At 40.8% G+C, this 15,763-nt stretch overlaps 1 protein-coding gene across 1 annotated transcript in view; it reads left to right on the top strand.

The window, feature by feature from the left end:
• The window catches only part of obscnb (obscurin, cytoskeletal calmodulin and titin-interacting RhoGEF b), a 598,125-nt gene that overhangs the window by 127,437 nt on the left and 454,925 nt on the right, over positions 1 to 15,763 (top strand). Inside the window, exons 27-30 of the mRNA XM_072254438.1 lie at positions 386 to 652; positions 6,332 to 6,601; positions 7,795 to 8,061; positions 9,439 to 9,705. Of these exons, the coding sequence (XP_072110539.1) occupies positions 386 to 652; positions 6,332 to 6,601; positions 7,795 to 8,061; positions 9,439 to 9,705 (1,071 nt within the window). The remainder of the gene's footprint in view (positions 1 to 385; positions 653 to 6,331; positions 6,602 to 7,794; positions 8,062 to 9,438; positions 9,706 to 15,763) is intronic.

The raw sequence follows: 15,763 nt of genomic DNA, 5'->3' as shown, positions 1-15,763 counted from the left end.
CCTCACACAGCACACAAATCATGGTCTACTGGGCAGCTGTAATTCTTCTCCCTTCAATTACCTTCCATGATTCCAGCAATAATCCAGAGGTTTCTATTTATGCATTAAAAAAGAATGGGCTCAATTGGTTCACGTCTGATGCCAGGAAAATATCAGGCAGAATAGCAGTAATATCCTATCAAATGCCTGGTTTAATTTTGTATTCGGTGTAATTTCAGCTAGAAATAATCTGAATTTATTTATTCTGCATGAAGTCAGAATTGGATCATGTGGTGTCTAAAAAGCAGGTATTATACCATCTGATTTCTAAGGCTTCTGAATGCCAATACAAATGTCAGTTATACAAGGGAATTTTGAAAATAATTTTTTTTCTGTCTCATTACAGAAAAGCCTGTGGTTTTCATGAAATCTTTGGATGACGTTGCTGGGGAGGAAAGAGGAATGATTACACTGGAGTGTGAAGTATCTAAACCCAAGGTCAATCCCGTCTGGAAAAAAGATGATGTGGTTCTTGGTTCAAGTGACAAATATGAACTACTGCAGGCTGGAAAAACACTTTGTCTTATAGTACATGACCTGAATAAAGGTGATGCAGGAGTGTATACTTGTGACATAGGCAGTGATAAAGCAAATGCAAAAGTCACTATACAAGGTAGGTATTACCATTGGATGTCAAGTTTAGATAGGTAACTAATTTTTAAAAAAAGAGGAAGAAATTTCTGTGCGGCCTCCAACCTGATGGCGTGAATATTGATTTCTCTAACCTCCAATAATTCCTCCCCCCCCATTCTCCTTCTCTTTTCCTTACATGTCTATCATCTCCCTCTGGTGCCCCACCCCCTTCCAGTGAACACACAAAAATGCTGGAGGAACTCAGCAGGCCTGGCAGCATCTATGGAAAAGAGTAAAGAGTTGACATTTTGGACCAAGACCCTTCAACATTTTTGTTGCTTGGATTTCCAGCATATGTAGATTTTCTTGTGGTTTTGACCCCTGCTCCCTCTCTTTTCCCATGATTCCTATCAGATTCCTTGTTGGGGCAGGAGCCAACCAAAGTTCCTTTTGATTGGTTTTGTTCACTGCTTTTTTTTCCGCTCCTTTTTTCTGTTAAGAGCATCATAATATCCTTTTGTAATATTTTATGCAAATAAGCTAGCTGAGGGAACTAATTTCTGGTAATTCTGTATTTTTATATTCTACTAAATAAGCTTGTGGAAACCTAGCTGTCAGATTATATTAAGAAATGTAATGTCTGCTAACATCATTGTAGCGGCCATCGTCTGAGTGGACAGGATCAGAGTAGTGATCTTGAGGCTTTAGCTCTTCGAGCCTTCAGTCAGAGAAATAAAAGAAAAGAAAAGCTCTAGGTTAGGTTTTCTTTTCCTTCCCTTCTTTATATCTGCTCAATTAAGACCATAGAGATGCCAGGCAGGATAGTTGAATGCTCTTATGGGATGTGGGAAGGCAAGGAATCCTCCAGTGTCCGTGACGACTACGACTGCAAGAAGTGCATCCAGCTACAGCTTCTAATAACCCACGTTAAGGAGTTGGAGCGGGAACAAGATGACTCCAGATTATTCAGGAAGCTGAAGGGGTGATTGATAGTACATTATAAAGAGGTAGTTACACCAAAGGTGCAGGACAGAAGAAACTAGGTGACAGTCAGGAAGGGGAAAGGGGTTAAGGAACCAGTGCAGAACACTCCTGTGGCCATTCCCCTTAACAACTTTATATACTGTTGCAGGGGTTGATCTAACAGAAAAGTTACAGTGGTTGGGTCTCTGGCTCAGAGTCTGTCTCTGTGACTCAGAAGGGAAGGGGAAAAGAGGCGCACGCAGTGATAGGGGATTCGTTAGTTAGGGGAACAGATAGGAGGATCTGTGGGCGAGAACAAAATTCCCAGATCATATGTTGTCTCCCAGGTGCCAGGGTCCAGGTCATCTCAGATTGACTCCTTAGACTTGTGTGGGAGAGTGAACAGCCGGAAGTCATGCTCTATGTAGATACCAATGATCTGGGTAAGACGAGTGACAAGGTTCTGCATAGTGAGTTCAGGGAGTTAGGTGCTAAGTTAAAGGGCAGGAACTCCAGGGTTGTGATCTCAGGATTGCCACCTGTGCCATGTGCTCGTGAGGCCAGAACTAGGAAGGTTATATAGTTTAACACGTGGCTAATGAGTTGGTGTTGGAGGGAAGGGATAAGATCAATGGGCTCTCTTCCAGGGAGGGTGGGACCTGTACAGAAGGAATGGTTTGCACCTGAACTGGAGGGGCATTAATATTCTAGTGTGAAGGTTTGTTAATGCTGCACACTGGGGTTTAAACAAGAGTTGCAGGGTGATGGGAACCACCATGCCAGAACAATTAGTGGAGAGGTCAATGCTGGTAAGACCTCAGACAAAGTCAGGAATCAAAAGATTGTGTGTGGTATGACCGGTGTCCTGAGCTGCAAATATTTCAGTGCAAGAAGTATCATAGGAAAGGCTGATGAGCTCAGGGCATGGATCCACACCTGGAATTATGACATTGTAGCCATTAGTGAGACTTGGTTACAGGAGGAGCAGGATTGTCTGCTCAAAATTCTGGAGTTCCATTGTTTTAGACATGACAGAGCACTAGGGCTGGTGTTACTAGTCAGGGAAAATGTTATAGCAGTGCTCCAGCAGACAGACTCCACAAGTGAGGCATTATGTGTGGCACTGAGAAATAAGAAAGGTATGACCACATTAATGGGGCTATGTTAAAGACCACCCAACAGTCCAAGGGATTTAGAAGAACAAATTTGTAAAGAGATTGCAGACCATTGCAAGAAACGTAAGATTGTTATTGTAGGTGATTTTAACTTTCTACAGATTGAATAGACTCCCATGCTGCAAAAGGACTAGATGGGATAGAGTTTGTCAAATGTGTTCAGAAAAGCTTCCTTCATCAGTGCGTAGAAGTCCCAACAAGAGAGCAGTGATTCTGAATTTGCTATTAGGGAATGAGACAGGGCAGGTGACAGAATTTTTCATGTGGTGACTACAATGGTATCAGTTTCAAAATAAACATGCAAAAAGATAGGACTGGTCAGCGGGTTAGCATTCTAAATTGGAGAATGGCCAATTTTGATGGTATCAGAATGGGTCTGGCAAGTGTGGATTGGGACAACCTGTTATAAGGAAAGATTGAATAGGTTAGGTCTGTATTATTTAGAACGTTGAAGGTTGAGAGGAGATTTCATAGAGGTATACAAAATTATCAGAGGTACAGAAAGGGTAAATGCATGTAGGCTTTCTCCACCGATGTTGGGATTGATTCCAACCAGAGGTCATGGGTTAAGGGTGAAAGGTAAGAAGTTTAAGGGGAAGATGAGGGGAAATTTCTTCACTCAGTGGATGGTGAGAGTATGGAATGAGCTGCCAGCTCAAGTGGTGCATGCAAGCTTGATTTCACCATTTAAGAGATGTTGAATAGGTACTTGGACAGTAGGGATATGGAGGGCTATAGGCCTGGTGCAGATCGTTGGGAATAGGGAGTTTAAATGGTTCTGGCATGGATTACATGGGCCAAAGGGCCTATTTCTGTGCTGTATTTTTCTGACTCTATTGTGTCCCTATGTGTTTACAAATCTACAAGCATTACACCTCCATTTGGAATGTAAACAACAGGAATTCTGCAGATGCTGGAAATTCAAGCAACACACATAAAAGTTGCTGGTGAACGCAGCAGGCCAGGCAGCATCTCTAGGAAGAGGTACAGTCGACGTCTCAGGCCGAGACCCTTCGTCAGGACTAACTGAAGGAAGAGTGAGTAAGGGATTTGAAAGTTGGAGAGGGAGGGGGAGATCCAAAATGATAGGAGAAGACAGGAGGGGGAGGGATGGAGCCAAGAGCTGGACAGGTGATAGGCAAAAGGGGATACGAGAGGATCATGGGACAGGAGGTCCGGGAAGAAAGACAAGGGGGGGGGACCCAGAGGATGGGCAAGGGGTATATTCAGAGGGACAGGGAGAAAAAGGAGAGTGAGAGAAAGAATGTGTGTATAAAAATAAGTAACAGATGGGGTACGAGGGGGAGGTGGGGCATTAGCGGAAGTTAGAGAAGTCGATGTTCATGCCATCAGGTTGGAGGCTACCCAGACGGAATATAAGGTGTTGTTCCTCCAACCTGAGTGTGGCTTCATCTTTACAGTAGAGGAGGCCGTGGATAGACATGTCAGAATGGGAATGGGATGTGGAATTAAAATGTGTGGCCACTGGGAGATCCTGCTTTCTCTGGCGGACAGAGCGTAGATGTTCAGCAAAGCGGTCTCCCAGTCTGCTTCGGGTCTCGCCAATATATAAAAGGCCACATCGGGAGCACTAGACGCAGTATATCACCCCAGCCGACTCACAGGTGAAGTGTTGCCTCACCTGGAAGGACTGTTTGGGGCCCTGAATGGTGGTAAGGGAGGAAGTGTACTCTCACAGCCTACTGTTTCTCACAGCTATCTGGACTATTCCTCTTCTTAGCCTACTAACTCTCACAGCTATCTGGACTATTCCTCTTCTCACCCTATCTCTTGCAAAGCCTACTGACTCTCACAGCTATCTGGACTATTCCTCTTCTCACCCTGTCTCTTGCAAAAACGCCATCCCCTTCTCGCAATTCCTCCGTCTCCGCCGCATCTGCTCTCAGGATGAGGCTTTTCATTCTAGGACGAGGGAGATGTCTTCCTTTTTTAAAGAAAGGGGCTTCCCTTCCTCCACTATCAACTCTGCTCTTAAACGCATCTCCCCCATTTCACGTACATCTGCTCTCACTCCATCCTCCCGCCACCCCACTAGGAATAGGGTTCCCCTGGTCCTCACCTACCACCCCACCAGCCTCCGGGTCCAACATATTATTCTCCGTAACTTCCGCCACCTCCAACGGGATCCCACCACTAAGCACATCTTTCCCTCCCCCCCCCCCCCGCATTGCGCAGGGATTGCTTCCTACGTAACTCCCTTGTCCATTCGTCCCCCCGCATCCCTCCCCACTGATCTCCCTCCTGGCACTTATCCGTGTAAGCAGAACAAGTGCTACACATGCCCTTACACTTCCTCCCTTACCACCATTCAGGGCCCCAAACAGTCCTTCCAGGTGAGGCAACACTTCACCTGTGAGTCGGCTGGGGTGATATACTGCGCCTGGTGCTCCCGATGTGGCCTTTTATATGTTGGCGAGACCCAACGCAGACTGGGAGACCGCTTTGCTGAACATCTAGCTCAGACCGCCAGAGAAAGCAGGATCTCCCAGTGGCCACACATTTTAATTCCATATCCCATTCCCATTCTGCCATGTCTATCCACGGCCTCCTCTACTGTAAAGATGAAGCCACACTCAGATTGGAGGAACAACACCTTATATTCCGTCTGGGTAGCCTCCAACCTGATGGCATGAACATCGACTTCTCTAACTTCCGCTAATGCCCCACCTCCCCCTCGTACCCCATCTGTTACTTATTTTTATACACACATTCTTTCTCTCACTCTCCTTTTTCTCCCTCTGTCCCTCTGAATATACCCCTTGCCCATCCTCTGGGTCCCCCCCCCCCTTGTCTTTCTCCCTGGACCTCCTGTCCCATGATCCTCTCGTATCCCCTTTTGCCAATCACCTGTCCAGCTCTTGGCTCCATCCCTCCCCCTCCTGTCTTCTCCTATCATTTTGGATCTCCGCCTCCCCCTCCAACTTTCAAATCCCTTACTCACTCTTCCTTCAGTTAGTCCTGACGAAGGGTCTCGGCCTGAAACGTCGACTGCACCTCTTCCTACAGATGCTGCCTGGCCTGCTGCGTTCACCAGCAACTTTTATGTGTGTTGCTTCTATTTGGAATGTACTTGGCCTGTTAAAGAATATTCCCCATATATGCTTGTTTATTGGGAATACTCTTAACAAAGATTCATTTTATTATCAAAGTATATTTGCAGAATACAACTCTGAAATTTGTCTTCCCTAGAGAGCCATAGAATACAGAAAAGACATATAAGTAGTTGAAAGAAAGAAATTAATCCTCCACGCACCAAAAGAAAAAGAAACAAAACTCACAAACCCAAACACCGCCAACCCCTCCCTCCACAAAAAAAACTTAACAGTTCACCCAAACCCCCCAGCCTGCCAATCCGCAACAAGAAAGAGTGGACAAGAACACAAATGAAAATAAGCCAAGTACATAGCATTCCAAAATGTTAATGCTATAATATTTCAAAGTATTAATCAATAGGATTTTAGTCCCTCTCCTTTAATGAATATTATTGATTCCATTTGTCTATTAGACCATTCAATAAAAATATGTCTGATTTTCATTTTAAATACTTCCATTTGTTGCAGATCTAGATATTGGAATCACAAAGCGGCTAAAAAGCACAGAGATTAAAGAGGGAGAAAGTGGATCTTTTGAATGTATACTTTCTCATGAAAGCATTGATGAACATTACTGGACTGTCAATGGGCAGTTAGTGAAAGGCAATGAACGGTTTGAAGCATTTAATATTGGTCGAAAGTATATACTCAGCATTAAGGAAGCAGCTCTTTCAGATGCAGGTGAAGTTGTTTTCAATGTGCGGAATCTCAAATCTAAAGCTTCCTTGACGGTAAAAGGTATGATCTGAAAACGTTACTGTTCCTACACTCTACCCACTGTCTAAGCAGGCAGCATAGTCTGTGTATGTATTGCACTGTATACTGCCACAAAGCAACAAATTTCACAGCATATGTCAGTGATATTAATTCTGACCCTAAGAATAAATCATTGGGCTATAGGGAAATAGGATAAGGAATTGGACAAGGGGATCGCTCTTCTTGGAACTGGTGTAGAACCAGTGGTATTTTTCTAGGTTACAGTAATTTCTGTGAATAAACATATAGTTGTTAAAGCATATGCAAATGTCACATGTATCTATCCAAGAATATTACTAATCAAAGAACAGTAGCACTGAACTGTGTATAAGATGATGATCATGTGGATAGTCAGAGGCTTTTTTCCCCAAGGCTGAAATGGCTAACGTGAGAGGGCACAGTTTTAAGGTGCTTGGAAGTAGGTACAGTGGAGATGTCAGGGGTAAGTATTTTACGCAGAGAGTGGAGAGTTCGTGGAATGGGCTGCCGGCAATGATGGTAGAGGCAGATACAATAGGGTCTTTTAAAAGACTCCTGGATAAGTACATGGAGCTTAGAAAAATAGAGGGCTATGGGTAACCCTAGGTAATTTCTACAGTAAAGACATGTTGGGCACAGCTTTGTGGGCTGAAGGGCCTGTATTGTGCTGTAGGTTTTCTATGTTTCTGTGTTTTCTTCTGTTAACTATTTTCATAGCTGGTCATTCAATATTAACTGAGAAGAGACTTGATTTAGTAAACTTATTGAGAGGTAGGAATGCATAATTGATTTTTTTTTTGGTTAACTAAGCAATCAAGTCTCAATTCATACTGTTCATATGAGGAAGAAAATGTACCCCTACTCGTGAAAGTTCATTACCTCATTCAGAAGCAAGGAACAATATTATACTATACACTATACTTCTGACCACTGCATTGCTCAAATTAGTATACTCTTGGTTTCTAGTTCCCCTTGACTTTCCAAGATCAGCCTGCAGAGGGGTTGGGTGACTTTTTCATGAGTGACTATTCTCACTTATTAAGGGAAAGCCAGTTCGAGATGTTTAAATTTGATACCCATTTCCCTGTCGTAAGTTTACAAAGGAATAAGTTAATTAGATTGCAAATAAACATAACACTTTAAAAGACCCATGTAAGATTGGAAAATGTGTGAATATTGATTTTTTTATGTTTCAGAAAAACCAACTGAAATCATAAAGCAGCTTGAGGACATGGTGACAATAGCAGGTGAAGATATTGTACTGTGCTGTGAAACCTCTAAGCCTGATTCTTCAATTAAGTGGTTTAGGGATGGCAAAATAATTAGAAAGAGCACTAAGTATGAAGTATCTCATCATGGAACTGTAAGCCAATTGATAATCCATCAAACTACTACAAAAGATTCTGGAGAGTATGAATGCAGAACAGAGGTTTCTAATTCTAAAGCCACTGTCACGGTAAAAGGTAAATAAAAAAAAATTAATTCTATTTTCAACTTCTGGCATCCTTATTCTTTATTAATTTAACTATAGTGTGTGTGTGTGTACTAGGATATTGCAGATATTTATTCAGTCGAGAATCACCACTCACTATTGATTTATAGACTGTATTTAAATCTAGAGTTAAGTGGCTGGGCAGTAATTAATTTACAAAAAAAAAACCAAATCATTAATTGAAATAGAATGCTTGAGTTCTTGAATGTTATGACTGCACTTTTAATTTCCATGCCATATGGTGTTAGAGGACCTGGGCAAAATGGTAATTTTGTATTAGAGTATTTAGATATTGTGCGATTTGAACTTGGGAAAAGTTCTTGGATATTACAGACACTAATGAATTGAGGAAGCTGTGGTGTAAATATGAATTTTTAAAATCCTCTATTAAAGTGGGAAATGTGCCTGTCTTTTTAATCATAGACCAAGTTTTCACATTTTTCTGAAGTGCACTCCATATCATCCTAACTCCCTACTATTAGAGTAAGTTTAAACTAGATTGTCAGGCAAGTGGGATCCCAAGCTTCAGGGAGGCAAAGAAGAGGCTGGAAAGTGATATGAAAGTTGTGATAGCAAATTGAATAAACATGACAGGCAGGAGAATGACCAGGAGTGAGGAAAGCCTGTTGGATCGAATCGCGTTTATCTCAATACAAGAGGTCTGACAACTTGGGGCTTGGTATATATGTAGGACTGGGATATTATGGACATCATAGAAACATGCTGAGGGAGGGATGATTTTGGCAGCTTAAAGTTCAGGAGCACAGGCGCTTCAGGCAGGATAGAAGTGTGGGAAGAAGAGGAGGGGTGTGTTGCATTTTTGATTAAGGGGAATGTCACAGCAGATGACGTTCCTGAAGGATCATCAGTGAGATTTTGTGGGTGGGTCTGAGAAATAAGGGAATGACTATATTGTTGGGATTGCATTATAGTAGTCAATGGGGATTAGAAGAACTATGGTGTGGGTTTTAAGGTGAGAAGGGAAAGATTTAACAGAAGCAAGGGGCAACTTTATTTTTACAAATAGAGGGGTATCTGCGTATATAATCTGCCAGAAGAATTGTTCAAGGAAGGTATAATAACAACTTTTGAAAGTCAGTTGGACAGATTCATGGATTGGAAAGGTTTAGAAAGTTATGGGCCAAATACTAGTAAATAACACGGGCTTGGATGGAGCATGGACCAATTTGCTGAAAGGCCTGTTTCCATGATGTATGACATTATGATTCTATGCTAAAAATTGCTGAATTACTCTGTATCAATTTAGTATTTAATTTGTAGTTATCTGAGTATGTCATATTCACTAATTTTATTTGTGAATATATTTGTACTTTCACATCTTTTCCAGAAGTTGTAAATCGATTTGTCAAGGAATTACATGACATTAAAACCGAAGAGAAAGGATTTGTAATTTTTGAGTGTGAAACTGAACAGCCAGCAGACAGGGCTGTCTGGAGAAAAGGGATGGCAGAAATAAAGTCGAGCAAGAAGTATGAGATGAAACAGAAGGGCAGTTTACTAAGCCTTAAAATTAATCAGCTAGAGAAAATTGATAGTGACCACTACACATGTGACATTGGTAATGCACAGTCAAGAGCTCTGCTGTCGGTTGCAGGTCTGAATCATTTGTATCCCATCAGTTGTTGTATGCACATCACTAATGAATTATAAACTTTAATTTTTGGTTTCATGGACTAACACACCATTATTCATGATCCATTAATCATTTCACATAATGAGTAGAGTAGCTTAAATCTTTATAAAATAATCTCTACCACAAGTTAATCCTTTTGATGTGATAAGATATTAATATTTAAAGGAATGGATTGATCATTCCATGTTTACCAATGGTTATTAACTGATCGTTCCTTTTAATCCGTATATATGAATGGTATATCTGTGACCTAGATTAATTTTATTATGGGGAACCAGTTGTGCATTTAATTCACTGTATTTCCAGGATCAAATTCTATATAGCTGATTTTAGAAAAAAGATTTTTTTTTTGCAATAAGATCTATAATTGTTTCTTAATGTAGATTAAGTCATTACATTGAAAGTTTATGAACAGAAGGAAATCTTTTATTGAAATATTTACTGGAACATAGTATCAGACTTGATAAATTGCTTATTGAGCAATTTCAGTGATATGAAGTTTTATTTTAAATAACTTTAAAATGAAAAAAATCTTCAATGAACTGTTCATTTATATGACCAAGGGACTTGTATTTGCCATTGTCTTACGTAATATCTATATTTATTCAATGTGACAAGAATAAAATCTGTGAATAAGAGCAAGGATATAATGCTGAGGCTTTAAAAGGCATTGGTCAGACTGCACTTGTAGTATTGTTGGAAGATGTGCTGGGGCATTGGAGAGGGTCCAAAAGAGATCCACGAGAATTATTCTGAGAATGAAAAGGTTAATATACAAGTAGCATTTGATGGCTCTAGGCCTGTACTTGTTGGAGCTCAGAAGAATGAAGGGGGATCTCATTGAAACCTGTCGAGTATTGAAAAGCGTAGATAGAGTGGATGTGGAGAGGATGTTTCCTATAGTGGGGAAATCTAGGACTAATTCAGAATAGAGGGATGTTTATTTCGAACAGAAATGAGGAGGAGTTACTTTAGCGAGAGGATTATGAATCTGTGGAATTCATTGTCACAGATGGCTGTGGATGCCAAGTCATTCAGTATATTAAAAGCAAAAGTTCTTGATTATTCAGGATGTCAAAGGTTATGGGGAGATGGCAAGAGAATGGGATTGTGAGGGACATGGCGGAAGAAACTTGATGTGCTCAATAGCCTAATTCTGCTCCTGTCTCTTATGGTCTTATGACTTGTATGCAGAGAAGAGAAAAGTCTACAGATGAGGGATTTGAACCATCTAAAATGGAGTAAAATAGTCAATATTTTTCATTAGGTTATAAACGTACTTTTTTACTCAATGAAAAGCCACATAGATTAGATTGATATATCTATTTCCTGTGGTAGGGATTTCTGGAAAAAGGAAGGTGAGAGGAAGGTATTTTAAAGGGGGTTTGTGGATACCTTATTTTTATGTGGAGTGATTGATAACCTCAATTCACTGTCATTGAGGTGGTGGAGTCAAATACAATTGCAATGTTTAAGGGATACTTGGGCACTTCAAGAGGCAAGTGATGAATTTTTTTTGATCTCCTTGATGCATCTGAGCACTGACAAGTATATCCTATGCACCCATCTAACATATTTAATATCTTGTTCAGAATTCCTGTTGCTTGATATGTCTTTAATTAAATGTTTTTTCTGCATAATATTGAGAAGCGAAAAAGAGTTGATTTTATTTCTCAGCCATATTGGTCTAAAAAAGAGTGAATATGGAAAATAAAATAATTTTGGGATGCTTATACCTGCTGCTTATTAACCTTGCACCTTGCCTTATGTTTCCTTATTTCTCATGACTAAATGTTCTGTCTCCATTGTCAACCATGGTTCCTTTACCCTTCCATCCTTTTCATTTGTCAGAGACAAACCCATCCAGAACCCAGTGCAAGTGCTCCTTAAATAGCCCCCAAAATGTTGCTGCACATTTCTCTGAAAACATCTGTTCCAAATTTATGCTTCCATGTTCTTTTATAATACCATTGTAATTAGTCTTTCCCAAGTAAATACTTCCTTGTATCTTTGGCTCCTGTGTTTATCCATGGCTATTCTAAATGTCACGGAGTTGTGACTGTCTTCAAAATATAACCCTATGGAGCTCTGTCATCTGATATTAGATCCAGTATGATTTTTCCTCTAGTTGGTACATACTGTGTCAAGAATCCTTTCTGGACCCTCTAACATATTCTGCTCTACCTAAACCTTTTGCAAATAAGGAGATTCTAATCTATATTAGGGAAGTTGAAGCCACCCTCTTATTTTTGCAGATTTCCAAAATTTGTCTTCTGATCTGCACATCACTGTCCTGGTGGCCACTGAAGAATCAAAAGCTGGAAGGGAGCAATCACTCTATTGGGAGTACTCCCATTAGAGTGATTGCTCCTTTCCTGTTTTTGACTTCTCTTCATCCTTCCGAATTCCAGTAAGTACAGATCCAGAGCTATCAAATGTTCCTCATATGATAACCCTTTCATTCCTGGAATCATCCTTGTGAATCTCCTCTAAACACTCTTCATTGCCAGCACATCTTTTCTTTGATGAGGAACCCAAAACTATTCACAATAATCAAGGTGAGGTCTCATTAGTGTCTTATAAATCCTCAGCATCATATCCCTGCTCTTGTATTCTAGACCTCTTGAAATGAATACCAACATTGCATTTGCCTTTTTCACCATTGATTCTTAACCTTTAAGTTGTTCTGCACAAGTCTCTTTGCATCTCGGATTTTTGGATTTTCTCCCCATTTAGAAAACAGTCTGCATAATGATTTCTATTATCAAAGTGCATGACGTGCATTTTCCAACATTGTATTTCATTTGCCACATTCTTGCCCATTCTCCTAATTTGTCCAAGTCCTTCTGCAGACTTCATATTTCCTCAACACTACCTGCCCTCCACCAATCTTCATATCATCTGCCAACCTGGCAACAAAGCCAACTATTCCATCATCTAAATCATTGATATCCAGCATAAAAAGATGCAGTCCCAACACCGACCTCTGTGGACCACCACTAGTCACTGGCAGCCAACCAGAAAAGATCCTTTTATTCCCACTTGCTGCCACCTACCAATCAGCCAATGCTCTAACCATGCCAGTAACTTCACTGTAATATCATGCACTCTGAACTTGATAAGCAGCCTCATGTGTGCACTTTGTTAAAGGCCAAATATACAACATCCACTGCATCTCCTTTATCTATCCCACGTGTAATCTCCTCAAAGAATTTCAACAGTTTTGTTAGGCAAGATATTCCCTTAAGGAAATCATGCTGACTTTGTCCTGTCTTGTCCTGTGTCGCCAAGTACGTCATAACCTTATCCTTAACAATGGACTTCAACATCTTCCCAACCACTTAGATCAGGCTAACTGGTTTGTAACTTCCTTTCTGCTGCATCCCTCCTTTCATAAAGAGTGGAGTGATATTTGCAATTTTCTAGTCCTCCGGCACCATGCTAGAGTCTAATGATTTTTTGAAAGATCATTACTAATGCCTCCACAATCTCTACTGCTACCTCTTTCAGGACCCTACGGTGCCATTCATCTGGTCCAGGCGACTTATGGACCCTTGGGTCTTTCAGTTTTTTGAGCGTCTTCTCCCTTGTAACTGCACGCATTTCTCTTTCCTCACATCTTTCAACGTCTGGCACACCGCTAGTGTTTTCCACAGTAAAGACTGATGAAAAATATTCATTTAGTTCAACTGGCATCTCCTTGGCCTTATTTTTTCCAGTCTCATTTTCTGCAGGTCTTGTATCCACTCTCATCTCTTTTGTTTTTTACATTCTTGAAAATGCTTTTACTATCCACTTTGATGTTGTTTGCTAGCTTGCTTTCATATTTCATCTTTTAGTTGCTCTCTGTAGGGTTTTAAAAGCTTCCCAATCCTTTGTCTTCCCATTTTGTCATTTGAGTATTGCTTTGTTTTTAGAATACAGCTATCCTGCACCTTCCTCATTTTTTCCCAGAAATTCAAGCCATTGCTGCTCTGCTGTCATCCTTGGCAGCATCTCCTTCCAATTTACTTTGGCCAACTCCTCTCTCATACCACTGTGATTTCTTTTAAACCTCTGATTACTGCTATGTTAGACTTTACTTTCTCCCTATCAAATTTCAAGTTGAATTCAATCATATTGTGATCACTGCCTCATAAGAGTTATTTTATTTTAGTCTCCCTAATCTCCTCGTTCATTACATAACACCCAATCCAGTATAGCTGGTCACCAAGCAGGCTCAATGACAAAGCAACACTCACCACAATGACAAACTGCTCTAAAAAGCCATCTTGTAGGCATTAACAAACTCACTCTGTTCAGATCCATTCCCAAGCATGTTGAAATCTCTCATGACTATCATAACATTGCCCTTTTGATGTGCCTTTTCTATTTCCTGTTGTAATCTGTGGTCCACATCCCAGCTGCTGTTGGGAGGCCTGCATGTAACTGCCATCAGGGTCCTTTTATTCTTGCAGTTTCTTAACTCAACCCACAAGGATTCAACATCTTCCAGTCCTATATCACATCTTTCTACTGATTTGATGCCATTCTTTACTAGCAGAGCCACACCACCCTCTCTGCCTACCTTCCTATCCCTCCGATACAACGTGTAACCTTGGACATTCAGCTCCTAACTACAACTATCCTTCAGCCACGAGTTAGTGATGGCCACGACATCATACCTGACAATCTGTAATGGAGCAACAAGATCATCCACCTTATTTCTTATACTCTGTGCATTGAGATATAACATTTTGAGTACTGTATTTGCTACCCTTTTTGATCTTGCATCCCTAATGCACTGATACTCACCCTGCTGGTTGCAATTTTGTCCTATCATCAGTGTGCCCTTCCTAACAGCCTGACTGCATGCTATCTTTGCTTTTTTACCATCCATCCTATCCTGAGTCCCTTTACTGTGGTTCCCACCACCTTGCCAAATCAGTTTAAACCCTCCCCGACAGCTCTACTGTATTTGTCAACGTGGAGCAGAGGGAGAGTTTGTACATCTGGCAGGAGCAAAGGACGTTGGGAATAGTGAGGGGTGGAGCGCAGCGGGAGAGCAATGGGGCAGGTGGCAAAGAAGGAGTGTCGGGCAGGGTTGGCATGGGCGCAGACACACCAAATCCTGAGACACCAGGCAAAGTAATTTGGTTCCAAGCAATTGGTTTAATGATCATTACAGAATCTCTCTCTGGTGCTTCTTGCTCCCTCCTTTCTCCCTTTCTCTTTTTCCAACCATGATTCCATTCTCCTTCCCATCTTCCCTCTCTCAATTCCCAATAGAGACCCATATCAGAATCAGGTTTATCATCACTCACTTGTGTCAGGATTTATTTTTTGCAGCAGCAGTACAGTGCAATGTGTAAAATTGCTACAGTACTGTGCAAGTGTATTAGACACTGTATATAGCTGTTTGTTATATAGACATGAATATACAGGATCAAGTATAGGGATTTGAATCATTTACAGGTTTAAGCTGAAGGGTCTGAGATTGCTATGCTGTACTGTTCCATGCTGTTATTAGTAAGAAATATGGAAATGAGTAATTTGAGGAAAAAGTGTTAAAACATTATGTTGGTGTGGGAGGTGCTCAGATGTGGGATGACAAATTGCTATTGCAGCACATGATAAATTCAAATGAACTTTCTGAACACGTCAGTCTTTTTCTTGTTACATCTTGACAGTATAATCAACTATGGTAAATATTTTTTAAGTTATCCTATGTTAATATATTAATATATTGATTGAATTTCAAATATTTGTTGAAGTGGATGGAGCAACAATGCAAACTGTTCTGCCCATTGGATTTTGTATCAATGGTTTCATTTAGCCATGCTCTTGATATGCTAATATCAGCTTCTCCGATCAGGTCTTTTTCTGTTAAAGGTAGAGTATTCTTTCTATTTGAAATTGAAGTAGAGTGCTGCAAATATAGGGGAATTCTTTTGTTGCAGCAGGTGATGCTAGTCCAGATACCTTGTTTGGTGGAGTTTTAAGATCCTCGTGATGCCAAATAGGGAGGTGTGATTTCCGA

Source organism: Mobula birostris, chromosome 3 (genome assembly GCF_030028105.1).
Source record: "Mobula birostris isolate sMobBir1 chromosome 3, sMobBir1.hap1, whole genome shotgun sequence".
Classification (NCBI taxonomy): Eukaryota; Metazoa; Chordata; class Chondrichthyes; order Myliobatiformes; family Myliobatidae; genus Mobula; species Mobula birostris.
The sequence above is the reverse complement of the archived record's forward strand: the minus strand, read 5'-3'. Positions and strand labels throughout refer to the sequence as shown.